This window comes from Mycetomoellerius zeteki, unplaced genomic scaffold (genome assembly GCF_001594055.1).
Source record: "Mycetomoellerius zeteki isolate Tzet28-1 unplaced genomic scaffold, Tzet1.0 scaffold182, whole genome shotgun sequence".
In the NCBI taxonomy this organism is placed as follows: Eukaryota; Metazoa; Arthropoda; class Insecta; order Hymenoptera; family Formicidae; genus Mycetomoellerius; species Mycetomoellerius zeteki.
The window spans coordinates 1,556,578-1,573,443 of NW_017256778.1; the positions used below are offsets into that span (position 1 = coordinate 1,556,578).

The 16,866-nt window shown below is 33.3% G+C and overlaps 2 protein-coding genes across 11 annotated transcripts in view; one reads left to right on the forward strand and one right to left on the reverse strand.

Moving 5' to 3' along the window:
- LOC108721746 (alaserpin) overlaps window positions 1-9,827 on the forward strand; it is a 33,959-nt gene extending 24,132 nt beyond the window's left edge. For 2 of the 10 annotated variants that reach the window (XM_018446472.1, XM_018446473.1), the window contains exon 8: window positions 4,988-5,187. In XM_018446472.1, coding sequence (XP_018301974.1) covers window positions 4,988-5,154 — 167 coding nt within the window. In that variant the 3' untranslated portion in view covers window positions 5,155-5,187. Of the gene's footprint in view, window positions 1-287; window positions 490-1,464; window positions 1,729-2,651; window positions 2,813-4,987; window positions 5,188-5,987; window positions 6,152-7,318; window positions 7,604-8,486; window positions 8,756-9,673 lie in introns of those variants that run through there. The other 8 variants (XM_018446462.1, XM_018446457.1, XM_018446459.1 and 5 more) reach the window with 8 other exon arrangements.
- Window positions 9,828-10,939: 1,112 nt separating this feature from the next.
- LOC108721830 (uncharacterized) lies at window positions 10,940-15,710 on the reverse strand. Its single transcript, XM_018446604.1, has 5 exons — window positions 15,354-15,710; window positions 14,777-15,142; window positions 14,311-14,439; window positions 13,273-14,237; window positions 10,940-13,130 (listed from the first exon to the last, which is right to left on the reverse strand). Exons 2-5 carry the CDS (start codon window positions 15,114-15,116, stop codon window positions 11,427-11,429), a joined length of 3,138 nt encoding a protein of 1,045 aa, XP_018302106.1. The 5' UTR covers window positions 15,117-15,142; window positions 15,354-15,710; the 3' UTR covers window positions 10,940-11,426.
- Between the last annotated feature and the right edge of the window lie 1,156 nt (window positions 15,711-16,866).

A 16,866-nucleotide genomic window follows, 5' to 3' on the forward strand; every position in this document is an offset into this window, starting at 1 on the left:
ACAACAGATGTTAATTTAAAATGAACAAAAATATCGTCGTGTAATTCTAGTACTCTGTACAGCTTCTAAATCGATAAAGTATCTCTTCCGCGATATTTCACAACATTCAACGTGACGAAACAGAATACTTTGTCGCAATCTTTCAATTTTCTGTTGCTTGAAAGTTCTGTGACGAGGAAGATCCTCGGTTATGCTCTAACAAAATCGCTTCAATGAAGATGCAAATAGTGTGCAGAAATGTCTAAGTCAACACATTCATATGACTTGGTTCTATGATCTTTTTATAGATGTAATATTCTTACTCGGAAGACCAGCTCTTCTACTCGAGCCGTTAATCTTCAATGCGGACAGACCCTTCTACTGCACCATTAAACACAACGTAGCTCTGATTTTTGTCGGATTCGTCGTTGAACCTTTAGCGAGTTCTTAATATTTCTCGTAATCGATACTGAAATACAATATAATTCAACACGATAATAAATACAGTACAGTTTAATACATAATTCAATACAGCTCTCTTGGGTCGCGTTATATCGAGAAAAAGAGAAAAAATTTTCATTCATACAAATTGCTTATCTTGGAGATGAAAAATTACAAATCATGTATATAACTTATGTGATCAGCTTCACATAACAGATAACAACGTTGGGAGTGAATAATTTCTCTTTTTTCAATTTCATTTAACCGCAGCGTTAATTCATTTCGCCTGCATTAGATCAACCATTAATTTTTTTTCTATATGTTTTTTTATTATATTGTTGAATCTTTAATTTTTTAAGAATTTACTAATAAAATATTAAACACTTGAAATACCATAATTTTTTTTATCTCATTCTAATGTTTTTCGTTACGATGTAATCATCTGTACGATGGTTTATATTTGCTTTTGGCAAGTGTGCGTTACGTAAGGTGCTTTTCTAAAATTAATATTTAAAAAGACATGAGGCAGTTTTTAATATTATATTCGATCTCGATAAATCACAACGAGTGTATTTATTAGAACCATTTTTCAACCATAGATTTTATGATGAATGAAACTTTCTTTTAATTTAAGAAATAATTATATTTTAATTTTATTTTTTATTTAATTTTTTGGATTTAATTTGTTATGTCTCACTGTTATGTCTTGTGATGTTTGTGTATTGAAAAAGAATTGTACACAAATACAAAAAAAGAATTGTTTTGGGCATCTAGATTTCTACATGAAATTGACACAAAATGTAGTTATTTTTCTCTTCTCTTGAGAAAATATCAATAGAATATCATTAGATCCGAATCCAGAATTATCACGATGCACACAGTAATGCACACTGTAGGCTAGGCATCGCATTTTTCGTCACATAATGATTTAATAGGACTCATAATGTCTTTGTCGCCACGAATCATTTCTACGAAGCGAATAAGGATTAATCGCGATCATTACCACATCGCGGTTCGCACGAACAATCCGATAATCTGTTCTAGGATTGGAGTTCGAAATGCGCTGTCTGATATTGCCGATCGACGTGGAAATCGATCGTCCGTTTCTTTATAATATTGTCAAGATTCTTCAGGATCAGGAGAGCGGAAACGGTGACTCCGTGTGGCTGTTCACCGGGATAGTTACCGTACCGACTTACTAGCCAGTTGCAGTAAATGAAACGTCATGTTAATACATGCTTGACTTATGATCGTTTACATCTTGAGAAAGTAACATTTTATGTTAAATCATTTTAGTGTTTTTTTTGCTAAAATCAATTAATTACAGCTGTCAGAATATATTTGTTTTTGTTTAATTTTTGATTGTTAATTGTTGATTGTCTTTGAATTTTAATTTATAATAATTACAAATGATACGAGAAAATTTGTGTAAAAGAATGTAAAATTATTTTTAGTAATATCCGAAACAATCTTCACAGTTTCTCACTTGTGACACTTTTTAATGTTGACATATGATTTGTTATTTGAATAGTAATATTGTTTGAATAGTAAGTAATAAAAATCCTATTAATTTTATTAGTAATGTTATTAATATTTAACTATGAAATAGATACTTGTTATTTCATTTTTTCAAATTTATATATTTTTTTTAAAAAACCTTTAAAAAAAAATTTAAAAACCATCTATATGCATGTATATTATACGTTTGAGCTATAAACGTTAATGAGCTATAAACATAGCTCATTAAATTTTATCTTGTTTTTCATTTAGATTTGTCATATGACAAATATACATGTTATTTTTCTATTCGTGAGAAAGTATCGACACTTTTCACATAGCTTAAGACAGATGTAAAAAACAGATAACAAAGTGGACATTCCATTATTTACGATAATTTTATGTAAGAAAAAGAGATGTTACTGTGAAGTAAAGTATTTTATTTTACATGTTATAAATAAAAATGAATATGATATACGATAAAAATGTTTTTGTGTGCTTCACAATAATATCTTGTCAGATTGCCTTGATATTTCTGCGCATTATAACATTTCTATTTTATCCTTTTCTAATTTTCTTAGTTTCTATTCTATACGACCAAACTCTATATTTTTTCTTGCACGTAACGAATTTACGTAGCATTGCAGTTGCATGTTGTATTTCTGTTCTACAATTTCGCGATACGAGTGGATGAGTGAGTGGGTCGAATATGATAAATCAATCGTGTGTTTCAGCGATCGTCGTCGTGGACAAAATCTCAATAATCCCGGAAAAATTCTCAATCGATCGTCCATTCGTGTATCATATCATCAAGATAGACAGAAAATCCAGAGACATCAGCGTCTTCCCATTATTTAACGGATTCGTTTATAATCCATAATGCAAATTGGTTGATGATCGTTTATCGTCACTCGTCCTTTTACTTTTAATTTAAATATCGATATACCTATACATTAGTGTTCGGAAGCATCAGATAATTTGACAGTTCGGACAGTTCGAATGTTAAAGGTAAACGCACATAGAAGTAGAAGTAAGCAGTAAGCTACAGTAAGCAGTAAGACGTATGAAGTAGGCAATTAACATTGCCAGTATATCTATACATATGAAAGATGGCAGTCTTACGTCTTACTGTGTGTGTTTACTGCTTACTGCTTACTTCTATTTCTATCTGCGTTCACCTTTAGTTCGAACGTTAAATAGTTCGGACTGAATGTATTTTCGAACTATTTTAACACACTTCAGAGCTAAAAGTTCGAAATTATTATATTTCGAACTCAGATATCACATTGATCCTCAGGATTATCCTGAATATGTCCAGGATGGCTCAGGATATTTGTAGGATGATATCAATAAATATAGGAATTTTATTTAACTGCTCTTTTGTTTCCAAGACACACTATATTTGTTTGCTGTCTGAACCGTTCGAACTTCGGACATAACAAATTGACATTTCATACTGATCACTGCTTAAGCTCGAACTGTTCGAACTGTCCGAAATATTCGAATTAGATGCTCATTTTTTTAAACTTCGAACTATTCGAATAGATTGAATATTCGAATGTTCGAATCTTTTGTCTGAGCCCTAATGTATATGTATATATTTGTATACTAGTCGCTATATATACTTACTGCTCGCAAATTTACGCTCATTGGAGCGAGTTGTTTGCTATGCCCAGTTTAGGAATATACTGCAATATACTGTGCACATTCTGTATTTCGTACAGTTGCACTTTTTGTATTTCGTAACAATAATTAATATTACGGTGGTTAATATTAATTATCACGTTTTTGTTATGAAGTGAATTCCTTAGATATTTTTTTGCTTGTAAATCAACAAGTCAAAATATATTTAATGAATTCAACGTACAAGCTTTCGATATTATAAACAAAAAGTTGCATTTATCACTACAATATTGCTTCTACTATCTGTTGTGATGTTGCAGCTATATACAACTGTATGAAGATTCATAATGAAAATTCTCCGATAAGATTTATACACTATTATTAGATACATAATTAATATGTTTCAACATGACGGGTTTGTACGAATATTTCATTAGTTACGAGAATGATTATATGAACAATTTGGTTGAGAATTTAGTAATGCAAAAGAATGTTTAGTAATGCAAAAAAGAATCAGAAGAATTCTCACCTCCATTAGCATCATACTTTTCTTTCAGGAATGAAAATGATATTGGCAATGTTTCCTTCGAAAGAATACGATGACGAATTTTCTATCGATCATTCATTTTATTATTCAATCGTAGTCTATCAAACCCGAAAACATGAAAGACGACGAATGTTGACACTATTTTCCGGAATCATATTACTGCACCTGAGATGTAACTGACTTATAATAAGAAAGTTATTATATCGACTAATCCTGGCATTAAAATTATAACATTTATTAATATATCTGACCACAGTTGTTACATGTAGATCATTGTACGTAATAATTCATACGTGTCTTACATGTAATAAAAAATTATATACATATTGCTGTTATATTATTCCTATTGAAATTTGATCTTCATATGATAAATATGAAACTTAATGTGTGTGTGTGTGTGTGTGTGTGTGTGTGTGTGTGTGTGTGTGTGTGTGTGTGTGTGTGTGTGTGTGTGTGTGTGTGTGTGTGTGTGTGTAAATCTATATATGTGTACTATGTACATGTACGCTTCTATGTATGTGTACTTTCTAAATTCTTTGGAGTGAGATTCACTTCAAAGAATTTAGAAAGTACATTATGTGATTAATTCTATATGGTGCAAACACAATATCTCTTTAAAGATAGATTAACAATATCATTTTCTTTCTTCATTATACTATATATACTTAACACTGCTCTAAGTTCAACATTAATCTATACACATTCAGTTTTTTTTATACACGCGTATAATTTTTTACTTAATTAATTTTATTATTTTTTCTGCAATATATACATTTCGTATAAATAATATTATAGATAGATAAAAATTAAATTTGAATAAAGACTTTAGAATTATAAGGTATCTATTGCATTCATAATATATGTACGATAAATAAAAATATAAATAAGTATATATGATAGTTGCAGGAGTCTTAACGAAAATCTCATCTCGAAGATCTCAAGAGTTTTCGGTTAATCACCCATTTTTATATGTTATCGCAGCAGCGCAACGTGGCGATAAAATCGATAATTCGAATCCATTGATTTTATTCACTGGACGAATTTTCACGCCCGAGTCATTTAAATGAAGCACTTTACTTTTGCTTAATAAATTACTTAATAACGTATAAAAATGTAGGAACTAATTGAAATGAGAAATAAAACGATTACTAACGACGTAAATATAAATTAAATATTTATACGTACAGATGTGCATATATAAAATACGCGAATATTTAGATAATTATGTATGTGAGGAATAAAGTTAGAAATAAAATTATTAATCAAATAAATATGATGGACGTGCCTCTCATATTTAAATAAATTATAAAATCTCACGTATTACGTGAGAAAAATAGAATTTTATTATTTTATTATTTTAATATTCTCGCTATTCATTTGAATTTATTCCTTGTATTATACAAATTGAAGATTAACATTAAAGAAGAAAATACTGTTGCAGTATTGCAAGTGGAAAATATTAAACAACATCAAAAATGTTACTTCTTTGATTTATTATAACTATAATAAATATCTAACATTCATTAATATCTCTTTGTGTATAATTAAGATCAATAATGAGAAAATTCAAGACAGATTTATTTCTTGGATAAATTATATTTTGCAACTAAATTTACTTAAGTATTACTTAAATCTCGTTTCACTAGGAATTTTTCTTTGTATTAAAATTTTTGTTCCGCTTTTGTATCTTTGATTTTCTATCTTTTTTTAAGATCTTTCTTAAGTGTATCTTTTAGTTTTTTTTATCCTAATATTCTTTTATTGCTTTATATTTGTCAAGTACGTATTTTTTTTAATTGTTCCATATATATTTTATTTTCGCAAGTGCAGTAAACGAAATTCAATGGGAATCTGTTTTTGTGTCGTGTATAATTTTTACATAAATCCTAATATGTTCCAGGAACGAATTTGCTCTCCAAAATTATTCAAGAAAAGCAAGACTTCATGATTGATCGTCCATTTTTCTATAATATCGTCAAATTATTTGATTCCGAGGAAGAGCCTAGTTCCTTATTGCTCTTTACGGGACATGTTCTCAATCTGCAATAATATATATGTAATAATAATACATCCATATATATTTTCCAAATATCTCCAATGACTTTTATTATATCATTATTGTTGAATTAATGCTGTCAGTGTTCAAATATTCTATGAGTGTTTTGTTTCAATAATTTTCTAATGATTTCAGTAATAAAATTCTGCAAAAAAAAAATCTTTGAACTCGACAGCATATCTGAATTTATCTAGCTTAGTTTCATAAGTTTATAGATATACTATATAAATATATATATAATTAAATTTTTATTAAAAAAATAAACAAGAACGATCGAACTTTAAGTTAATCCACTCATAATTATCATCATTAATATTTAATTATTAAAGGATTTAATCGAAGAAAAGATATAATGACAATAAATATTCATATCGCATTGAGCAAAGTAAAGAAACATATCTAAAAAACATTTATATTAACTACGAATCGCTACTGTTCTAAAATTAAAATATGTTGCATAACTAGAAATCGCTTTATAACTAACACAAAATCGTGTTATGATTAATAATATAAAAAAATCGCCAGCAGGTATTACATTGTTCACCGATTTATTTTAGTTGTTACTCATCAACGATTATGCGCATGAATATGAACAGATGGCTTTTTGATAGATTGCTCATTTGTGTATAGCATCGTCAAATATGTTGCAAATACGAGAAAAAATACCTTTTTTTTTTTTTGATAAAATCTCAATTTTTTTTGGACAGTGTAGTCTGAAATTTGAGTAGGCGAAAGATTGCTTTGTGACAAATGCAATTCATTGTAAACAGCAGGATCAATTGATGTACATTGCGTCGTTTATCACTAATATTTACGAACGATATGTAATGCACAATATTTCGACATAATTTCACAGCTGGAAGAAAAGAGAGTCAATAATGATTCAACCAGTAATTTGTGTGTTATTTTCACATTTAAAGACATTCAAGAGTTTTCTTAACGAAGTAAATTAACTTCATTGAATTAATTACGAAATAATCACATGTCATGGTAACAAACCACTATCGCATGATGTCTCGTTATCATTATCAATCAAGCGACGCATCGATGCAGTATACATTCATATGTGTAACAATACGTATTGCATGTGAAGCAGCGAACTTCTTGATACGAGCCGCTCCCGCAGCTAAATCGATGATGGAAGATTTTACAGCATAAATGAATAATTGTTTCAGCTGTGATAATGGCATTTACATCTGCCCATATTGTCGATCCCATACCTCCGCTGGAATTTATAGTGGATCGTGCGTTCCTCTACAGCATCAAGTTAAACCTCGAAAGTAATAACATCGTAAATCTGTTTGTTGGACATATCATCGAACCCATTGTCTAATAATTTACAGATGTAAAGCGATATTTTTTAAAAAGTATGAAGCTTGGTACAGTAGTTAAGAAAGTATAAACTTGATATGTTCATACCTGAGTAATAATAAATATAATAACAGCAATTTCTATGTGACTCGAACTGTTGTACTACTCCGATTTTATTTTTGAACATAATATGTTCACGAACGTGATATATATAATTATATATTTATAATATAAATATATAATTTTTGGAGAGTTTTCGAGAGTACTTTCTTGGAGAGTACTCTGAATATTCTTCCCAAACAAGAATTGTACTTACAAAATTATCAAATATTTAGGACTACCTACTAAGAAAACGTGCAAATGATTATACAACAATTCACACTGTTTTAGCACAATGATACTATAAAAAAATTATAAGAAAAATGAAAACTCAAGCGAAATTAAATAATACTCAATTATCGGATTTATTGCCGAACGTACATTTCGATAGAATCCTATAATCCTCTATGTAATCCTTTAATTTCCTTATATAAAAAGACTTCCCCCCTGTTTAATTTTCTTTAGAAAGTATACTAACTTTATATAAATGAAATAGAGCATGCAGCATGAGAGGAATCTACACTATGCGTTCTTTTCAGGAACCAAAAACGTTCCGGGCGGAAAAAAAAATTTTTATGAAAAAATTCAGAAAAACTACGTAGATTGAAACAAAATCTTAGAAATTCTTAATTTTTCGTAAATATATTTCGTAGTGGGACGTAGATTGAGGTTTGTTTGTCTTAGAGATTCTTAGTTTTTCGTAGATATTCGTAGTGGCGTTTGAGGGCGGAGGATTTCTAAGTTTTTCAAAGAAATAACGTCGCTCTACGTCTCATTACGAATATCTATAAAAAATTAATTTCTAAGATCTTGTCTCAATCTACATAGTTTTTCGTAAAACTTTTCCGCCAGGGGTGCATAAATCATGGTACATGAGATGTCGAAAAAATAAATCGAAAATGAAGCCTTATGGAGATCAATGATTTGTTTCAGAAGTCGAGTCGGTGAATTATTCTCTTATTGTCAACCAGGCGACCGAAGAGATTCATATTGATCATCCATTCCTCTATGGCATTATTAAATCGAAACGGGAAGAGGAATTTTATACAATGCTGTTCGCCGGATATGTCATTAAATTAAATTAGTTCGATGATTTAGAAATAAAATTAATCTATAAATTACTATGATTGCGCTAATTGGCGATGCAATGATCATTAATGATCGTTTCTTGTATCCTGACACAAAATAGTTATGCTGAAATTCGTAATAATCGTTTTACTTTTGATATATCTAATTGAGCTTTTCGAATTTGTATTTCGAAATTTTATTAAAGATTAATAAAGGATTGAAATTCGCATTTTTTAATTGGTTTAAAATGCAATGATATATTACGGATATAACGGAAATTTGTATAAAATATAAACGACGTAATCTTGAAAAATATAATATCGCATCTTAAAAAATATAAAAATAAAGAATAATCATAAATTAAAGTTTGATAAATTTTCTCGCAATCTCTTCCACATGATAATTACTGTGCTCATTCTCTTGTTATTTCCAATATAATTCTTCTAAATATTCATTTAATTCAAATGCCAAAAGTTTAAAAATTCAATTGCAACGATCGTTTCAGAGAACTGAGTAATTTTACATGGATGTTATATGATTAAAAAAACAATTTCAAATAAACACACTGTTAATAACAGTATAAGATATGAGATGTACACTAGGCGTAAAATATTTTGCGTGTCGGAAGAAAAAGACGAAGCAGCTTTTAAAGACTACAAAATCGTTGATCGACGATTAATCTAATTATCAATATATGATTATTTTCGACGTTTTCTCGCAGAAATTCTCAGCTTTTTTTGTAACTTCCTTTTTTGTAACTTACATTGTGTTCCAATTTTTAATTAACACACTACACCTTATACGTATGGTTGTGCTTGTCACGTGAAGTATTAAAATATATCATCATTTTAGTATTGAATATGTTCTTTTGAGATTATTAATATTGTACGAAGTTATTTATAATAAATATATTAGACATTATCTATAATATCCAATAGACAATATTAAATATTTAAATACTAAAAGAAAGATATGTCGACTCCGTCTATGAATGAAAATCTGGCAGATAGACAATGAAATTCCTCCGATGTTTTATAATGATTATGTTGCAGGTTTTGAGATACAAGCTTTTTCTTTGAGTTTCGAGGAAGAATTCGAAATAAACCGTCCATTTGTGTACTCTATAAAGTCACGGAATGAAGAAAACGCAATACAGCTTTTCTCTGGACTCGTTACTGATCCATCTTATTAGAATTTAAACTACCTCACCAAAGTGAATATAATAAAGAATAAAGAACGAAGTTCTGAATAAAAAAAAAGATATTTATATAATATGATTATACAACTTGATAAATTTTTATGCACATATATATATCATACATGTTATTCGTTATTATTATTAGATATAATTATTGTGACTGTGTGTACTCATATTACGTAAACAAAATATAAATTTAATGAATAAAAATATTGAAATAAATATGGCCATAAATAATGTAGTCAATATTGAAAAAACAATCGTTGTTGATTAAATATTTTGTTATTGCTTTTATAATTATAAAGAATAAGAGTTATAAGTATAGATTATATTCTTTATTAATAATAAGGCACTTGTTTATAAATGAAATTCAATTTGCACATCGCTAATTTGGCACATTGAATGGAAGACGATGAACATTTTTATTTCCCTTACGTACAATTTTATGATGTATGTCACAGAATAATGAAATTATATATATATATAAATTTATTCAGGTCATAGTATATAAAAACACGAGATTGCTCCCATAAAAATTCTATCTAACGATATAGGTAAGTAATAAATTCCCTTCCTTGAATCTTGCGCGATATTTACGGAATTGCTTGATCGATGAATTTACTTGTAATTATGCATACTATATGCATAGTGGATGAATAGATTACTTATATAACACAAGAGTAATAAACATTGTATAATATGAAAACAATAGATAAAAAGTCTCAACAGATACCATTGCACTGTATGCTCAATTCAAATCATTAATATAACATATTTCTACGGAATGTATTATTCGTCAAAAATCTATATGGTAATAACATAATCGCTAAATTTTATCGTTAACATACTAAATTAGTAATGTAGATACTATCAGTAAGATCTATATTAATCCTTAAGTACTCGCACTGACTTACATGAAACAATCTTGCTCTTAGATTAAACCAAATAAAATGAAGTTAGTGTAGAAAAGAAAGAGGAAAAAAGATTGAGAAAAATGTTTGTCTCATATTGTTTTTAATGTTCAGAAATATTTCCTCTCTTGAATCTGATCATCAGTTTTCAATTTTAGACTCTGCAAAAAATTAGAAGAAATTATAAAGCTTAGACAGATTATATAAAATCCAATTATCTTATTGTCAAAAGAAGAAAGATTAATGAAACATTTGCGGTTTAAATGTAAGTAGAAATAGTAGATTATAAGATTTAGTAAAAAAATTAAAAGGACAAAAGAAAAAACCGATGAGATTTGTGAGATACCGACACAATTGAACGGAGAAAAGATGTTACTTTTTACGTAGGTGGATCAATAAGTAACTAGTATCGCTAATATGTAACTTTCTACTTGCTAGTATTTAAGGATTAAACGTTAAGTCGTATCACTAACTTAAACTTTTATCTCTGCGATGAACTCTATTATAAGGCCATTATTTATTTTACTTTATTAGAATATAATGTTGATTGAAAAACATTAAGTAAGTGTATCATGAAGTAACAAGTGATGAGGAACCTAGTACACACAATTGAGCAATTATGTATAAAAAAAAATTGATCGCGCAATTGAAAAAAATATATAAAAAATATGATTCTATTTTTATCTTACCCTGTGCTTAACTAATTCTACAGTGATTAGCTTTAAGTTTCGTCGAATGAGTTTCTGTCGACGCTGTGCCGTTTGATGTCAATGAGCCTCTACGCACCACGCAAGTTGGATGCATATTAGTGGTAGTGTCAAGATATTCCTCATCATTATCTGAGTCCGTGTCCTTGTCTCTAGTCGCCTTTTTCGACATCAAGTCGTTCACATAACGCTCTATCAAATTGCGATTCTGCAGGCTTATCGCACTATTACCGTTACTTATAACGAAAGGCAATAATGCTTCGGACATTTCACTATTCTGACGCTCAATACACATTCTCTGTAGTTCGGCCAATGCCTCGTCCATGAAGCGAACATTGTTCTTGCGATCGGTCACCGGATTGTCGAATCCTAGTCTTTTAGATACTCCACCATTTTGCTTCGGTAGAGTCGCGCTTTTTTGATCGTTGGCAATTAACATAGTAGTAGTGGTAAAACCCATCGGGAACTTAGGTTGACGCAGATCATTTGCCAACGGTTTACCGTCAGAAGCTGCTTCAGTATGATTGCCTTGTTTCTGCTGCACATCGTAACCTTTGACAAATCCTTGCGGTTTATCAAGAGGTGGAGGCGCGTTTGCCTTCGGAGCAGTGAAAGTCACATTGTACTCGACGTTCTGAACGTTTTTATTTACCGTTTGAATTGGAGGACAGGCTAAATTCTGTTGCTGATTTGGCGGAGCGGAATGTTGCCATCTCGCGCTGTTCATCACGAGTCGCGCGAGTTGCTGAATGGTTTGCTTCTGCATCCCGGCTTCGTTACTGGCGTTCTCGCCAATGTGGAGCGGTTTTGCTGGAGTCGATGTATCGCATGGCTCGCAACCCAGATAATCACGTCGAACTGCCGCGTTTAATTGACGCATACGCTCATAGCTCTCACCCTGTCCGGCTACCAGGTTATCCCGTCGCGAGTATTTAAGTATTTCCTTCCGCGAATTCCAAGTTCCATAATAAGGCGGATCTTGTTCGTATACGCGACATTCGGCGTCCAAGAAAGCTGCAGTTAGTATCATGATGGGAGTGGGTTCCCGCTGCGTAAACAGTTTTCTGCGCGCGGTCAAAGTCTGGCCCATGTTCAGTTCCAACCGCGCGTTTTCTATCTTCTCCTCGAGTTCGCGCTCCGCCTCCAACAGCTTCGATGTTTCATAGATTAAACTTCGCATGTCCATACGCAACCCGCCTATTTCCTTAGCAATACGTCTTTCTGCCGACGATTTCGTGCGTACGTCGTTGTTGAAGACAGGCTGAAAACCAAGTCGCTGCTGAGCCTTCACGAACGGCGATGTGGACACCGGACCCAACTTCGTCCATATCGTGCCGAGCTTCTTGCCTGCTGGACTGACAGTGATTGGCGACACGACGCCGGGTCTAGTCAGAATAGGATTCTGATTGATTAGCTCGATATTCGAATTCGGAATCGTACAAGGAACGCGACAAGGCTTTGGAGGAACCAGATCCAATTTAGGTGGGATCATTCCGGGCTTTGGTGGCGGAAGTAAGGAAGTGATCACAGTTTCCGGCATCGGCGGTGGCGGTGATGGGGGCGTTTCGTTCTTATTGAGTACCGTAGCATGAACAACGTTCAATAAATCATCCAATCTATTCTCGAGCCTGTTCTGCCGGTCTCTATCAACGTCGAGAAATCGCGTCACCATGTCATTCTGCGCAGCCAAGATCTGAAAAATTGAAATAACATAAAAGCTATATTATTTAAAAATATAAAATGTTATATAAATAAAAAGTAAAAGAGAAGAAAAAATAAAACAAGTATAATAAAGTTTAATAAAAAAAAAACATTATAAGCATACAATACTCTACCTTATTGACGACTTCATTTTGAGAATTAATCGCATTGAGTACAAGCTGCTCCAATTTCTGTGCTTTCTTCTTCCTGAATGGTGCACTCGGTATTACTAGCTCGGTATCTGTATTCACAGCACTATCTCGCGATTTTACACAATTCTCTGATGGAATAGGTGAATCCAACAACAATTCCAGCAGCAAAGTGTCGTCGTTACAAGTCGCATTGTTCGTCACAACAGTTGCATCCGCCGTAGGATTATTGGGTCGGTTGTATGTCTCATTTAAGTTATGTGTCTTGTCATCGCTTTTCGACTCGCAGAAAGCATCATTTAAATTCTGAGAAACGTCCGGGGAATAGTCCGGTGACGATCCGTTTGGAATAACGTTCGTCATGCAAGTAAGACGCGGTTCCGCATCTTGATATTGCCTATATGTAGTCAGGTTTTGTGCGTAAATAACCTTTCGCGGCTCCTGCGGCATCGCTTGATTATTTGCATATGGTGCACTTCGATGCAGCTGATTTTGCTGGCGTACGATATTCTCTACATTAGGATGCTGCATCAAATTGTTCTGCGTTGTTCCATTCGGCACGTATGGTTGATTGCGCACGTTCTGCTGAAAACCGAGTCGATTGTTCGTCAGTACATTCTGCTGTGGTAATTGATTCCATCCGGTATAATTTTGTTGCTGAATATTCTGATATTGCTGCATGTTCTCCTGAATAATTTGATTCTGTACATTCTGCACTGCGTTCTGATAAGGAACTTCTCCATATGGAAAAGGCGCTAGTAAATTTTGCTGATAGTCTTCTCGTACCGGCTTTTCTATTATAATTGGGTTTGTCTGTACCGCTTGATTGCCAATTTGAGTGAAACGCTCGCCAGTGTTTATGGCAACGTCTCTCGTAGGAGAAAAAACTCTGTAGGGCTTGGCTATTATGGTCTCGTTTGATTCAGGTGACTCTGGATATTCATTTTCATCTGCAAAGAAAAAAAATCATGACATCTGACATTAGATAGATAAGATTCTCCACGGTAAAATAAAATGCCTTACATCCCATCACCCACGTAGGGGACAGAGCGTTCGTTCGAAAGAGAGACTGCACAGGCTCCTGAACTTTCAGTCTCATCTGTAGATTCTTGTTAGTCTTTACATCCTTTGGTGGTGACTTCACAGTTGAGTCTAATAACAATCAGAAGTAATATTAACTTGCTCCTTATGCATATTATATGCTCTATCAATAAAGGCCCGTCTACAATACACGTAGTAAGCTTGGTTTAAGAAGTAAGAGTTTAGAATAGGTATAGATGTAGGTGTAAGCAAAATAAATTAATTTTATTTCTTACTCTTACTTCTTAAACCAAGCTTACTACTGTATTGTAGATGGGTCTTAACAGCATACATCATTAATCCAACCTAGATTGATACAAACCTGTTTAGGCAGAAAACGTTATTAAATATTTGATATATTTCAGAGTTTTGAATCAAACTGTTCTACAACCAGAATTCCTGTACTCACCCACGGTATCCACACCATTGATATTGATATGCTCCAGACGCTTGTTCTTCAGCACACGGTCGACGGTCTCATAGTACTGTTCCACGCAATCATTGGTACCCGCCCGCTTGGCTTCACGATAGCACACCAGGACTTGCTTCATACGCGACCGGCATTGCTTACCCGCGACATTGTAACCCTTCTTCTTCATGTAACGGGCTACGCTTTCCCAGATCACCTGCGGCCGGGGAGCATATTCGAGCTGCTTCTGCACCTGCCGGTCGGACCACACCGAGACTAGTAACGTGGTACTCTCGGGCGTCCACTTGTACTTGGCATTGTCTCCGCTCGTCTCCGACATTGCTCGCAGCCGGATATTGATCCGCACTACAATGAGATCGATCAGAGCTATGTTTAAATTCCCTCACTTGAGTGCTACTCAGGTATCATTTTATTCTTGTTGTTCGCTGAATGTTAAACAACGATAAGGTGATACCTGGAGAGCATTCGGGTAGGATTTTGAACGCGCTCCAAAGTCGCGAAAAAACCCAGTCTTCCTTCCCTTCGTTTGTTCAAGGATGTTGTCCCTCGAACTTACCTCACGCCACGATCTTCGTGGGAATCAACAGGTGACTCGCCTGCACCGATCGTCGTCGCGGTCCTGGTGTGGTCCTGGATTCACAAGTTCGCCTCAGACGCGATTGCCCAAACTTACCAAATCAAGACGGATACGCAATTGCACTGCCCGCACGGAGTACAGTTGCGACAGACTCAATAACTGACAGAGATTCAAATTTTAAAGGGACTGCAACCAATACGCGGGGGCTGCGTATGGTGGGAGGAGATGCAACTCGACCAGAAGCAACCAGGAGCGGATTTATTCACGAGGAGTAGTAGGCTCGATGTCGAGGCTTTTCTACGAGGCTGAAATTCTATATGACTCCTCCATTACTCCGATTCTCGTGACTCTGCTTTATTCCATGATGGAAGTAATACTTTCACCATGCTTTATTCTCGAAATATCAACATGATGCGCCACGTGTCACAACGTAAGTTTGTCTAGAATGGATGAGGCAATTAATTTAATCTGTTGCTCCGTTTATAAAAAAAATTGAAAGAATAGTCTGAATCGTCCTATTCCACTTGTAAGGGCCACTTTCACCAACTCCGATTAATTTCATCTGTAGTCAAACAAAATGACAAATGCGATTGGTCAATTCCAATGGACTAATCGGCGATTAAGTTAATCGGAGTTGGTGAAAGTGGCCCTAAATCACGATACAAATCTGCTATAAGTGACCTTTTCGCTTTTCAGGAATCAAATCATTATTGCTTCACGTAATTCACAGCTTGGAACTCATATTCTGACGTAATTATAGCAAATTAAAGTATCTAAATTACTTATTTTTTGGGAATAAAATAAAATTAAAGTTGGTATAAATTCCAAAAAGGGATTCATTAATAACTTAAATTACAAAGAGGGGGAGGGGGAGTCGATTTCGTATCTTGAAACGAGATAAAAATTATAAAAGTGAACGAATTTATTCTTTAGAATTATTGAAATATTTATAATTTTATTCATAACCTTATAAATATACTCACTTTTGAAATTTTCACCTTGTTCCAAAATACAGAATACAACCCCAAGGTTACATTTATGCGACCTTAAGGGCCGCAATAAAAATAAAACCGGCAGTCCGACACTGCGCAGTGACGTAGTTTTCGGACGCCGAGTGGGGTTCATGAACGCGGAGTGAGAGTGAGTGAAAGCGGCGGCGAGATAGACATACATATATATATATATATATATATATACGTGACGTACGATTTGAAGTGAATCTGTACGTGCTGTACGCATGCGTATTCATCGTTTTCTCCGCGCTCGACTGGAATGTTGGAACGCGGTTGTAATGACGCGGTGTAACAGGTGGTGCGACAGGTGCTACTACGTTACACGTCTCACAAATCCGACCCCAACAACCGGAAAGCGAAGCCCCTATAATGGATCCCCTCTTTAATAATTGAATCATTCAATCTCTGTATTTTTAATTTGGAGCGATACTTGGACCCCAAACATCAATTAACTTTGTACTAATATATTTTATTAACAT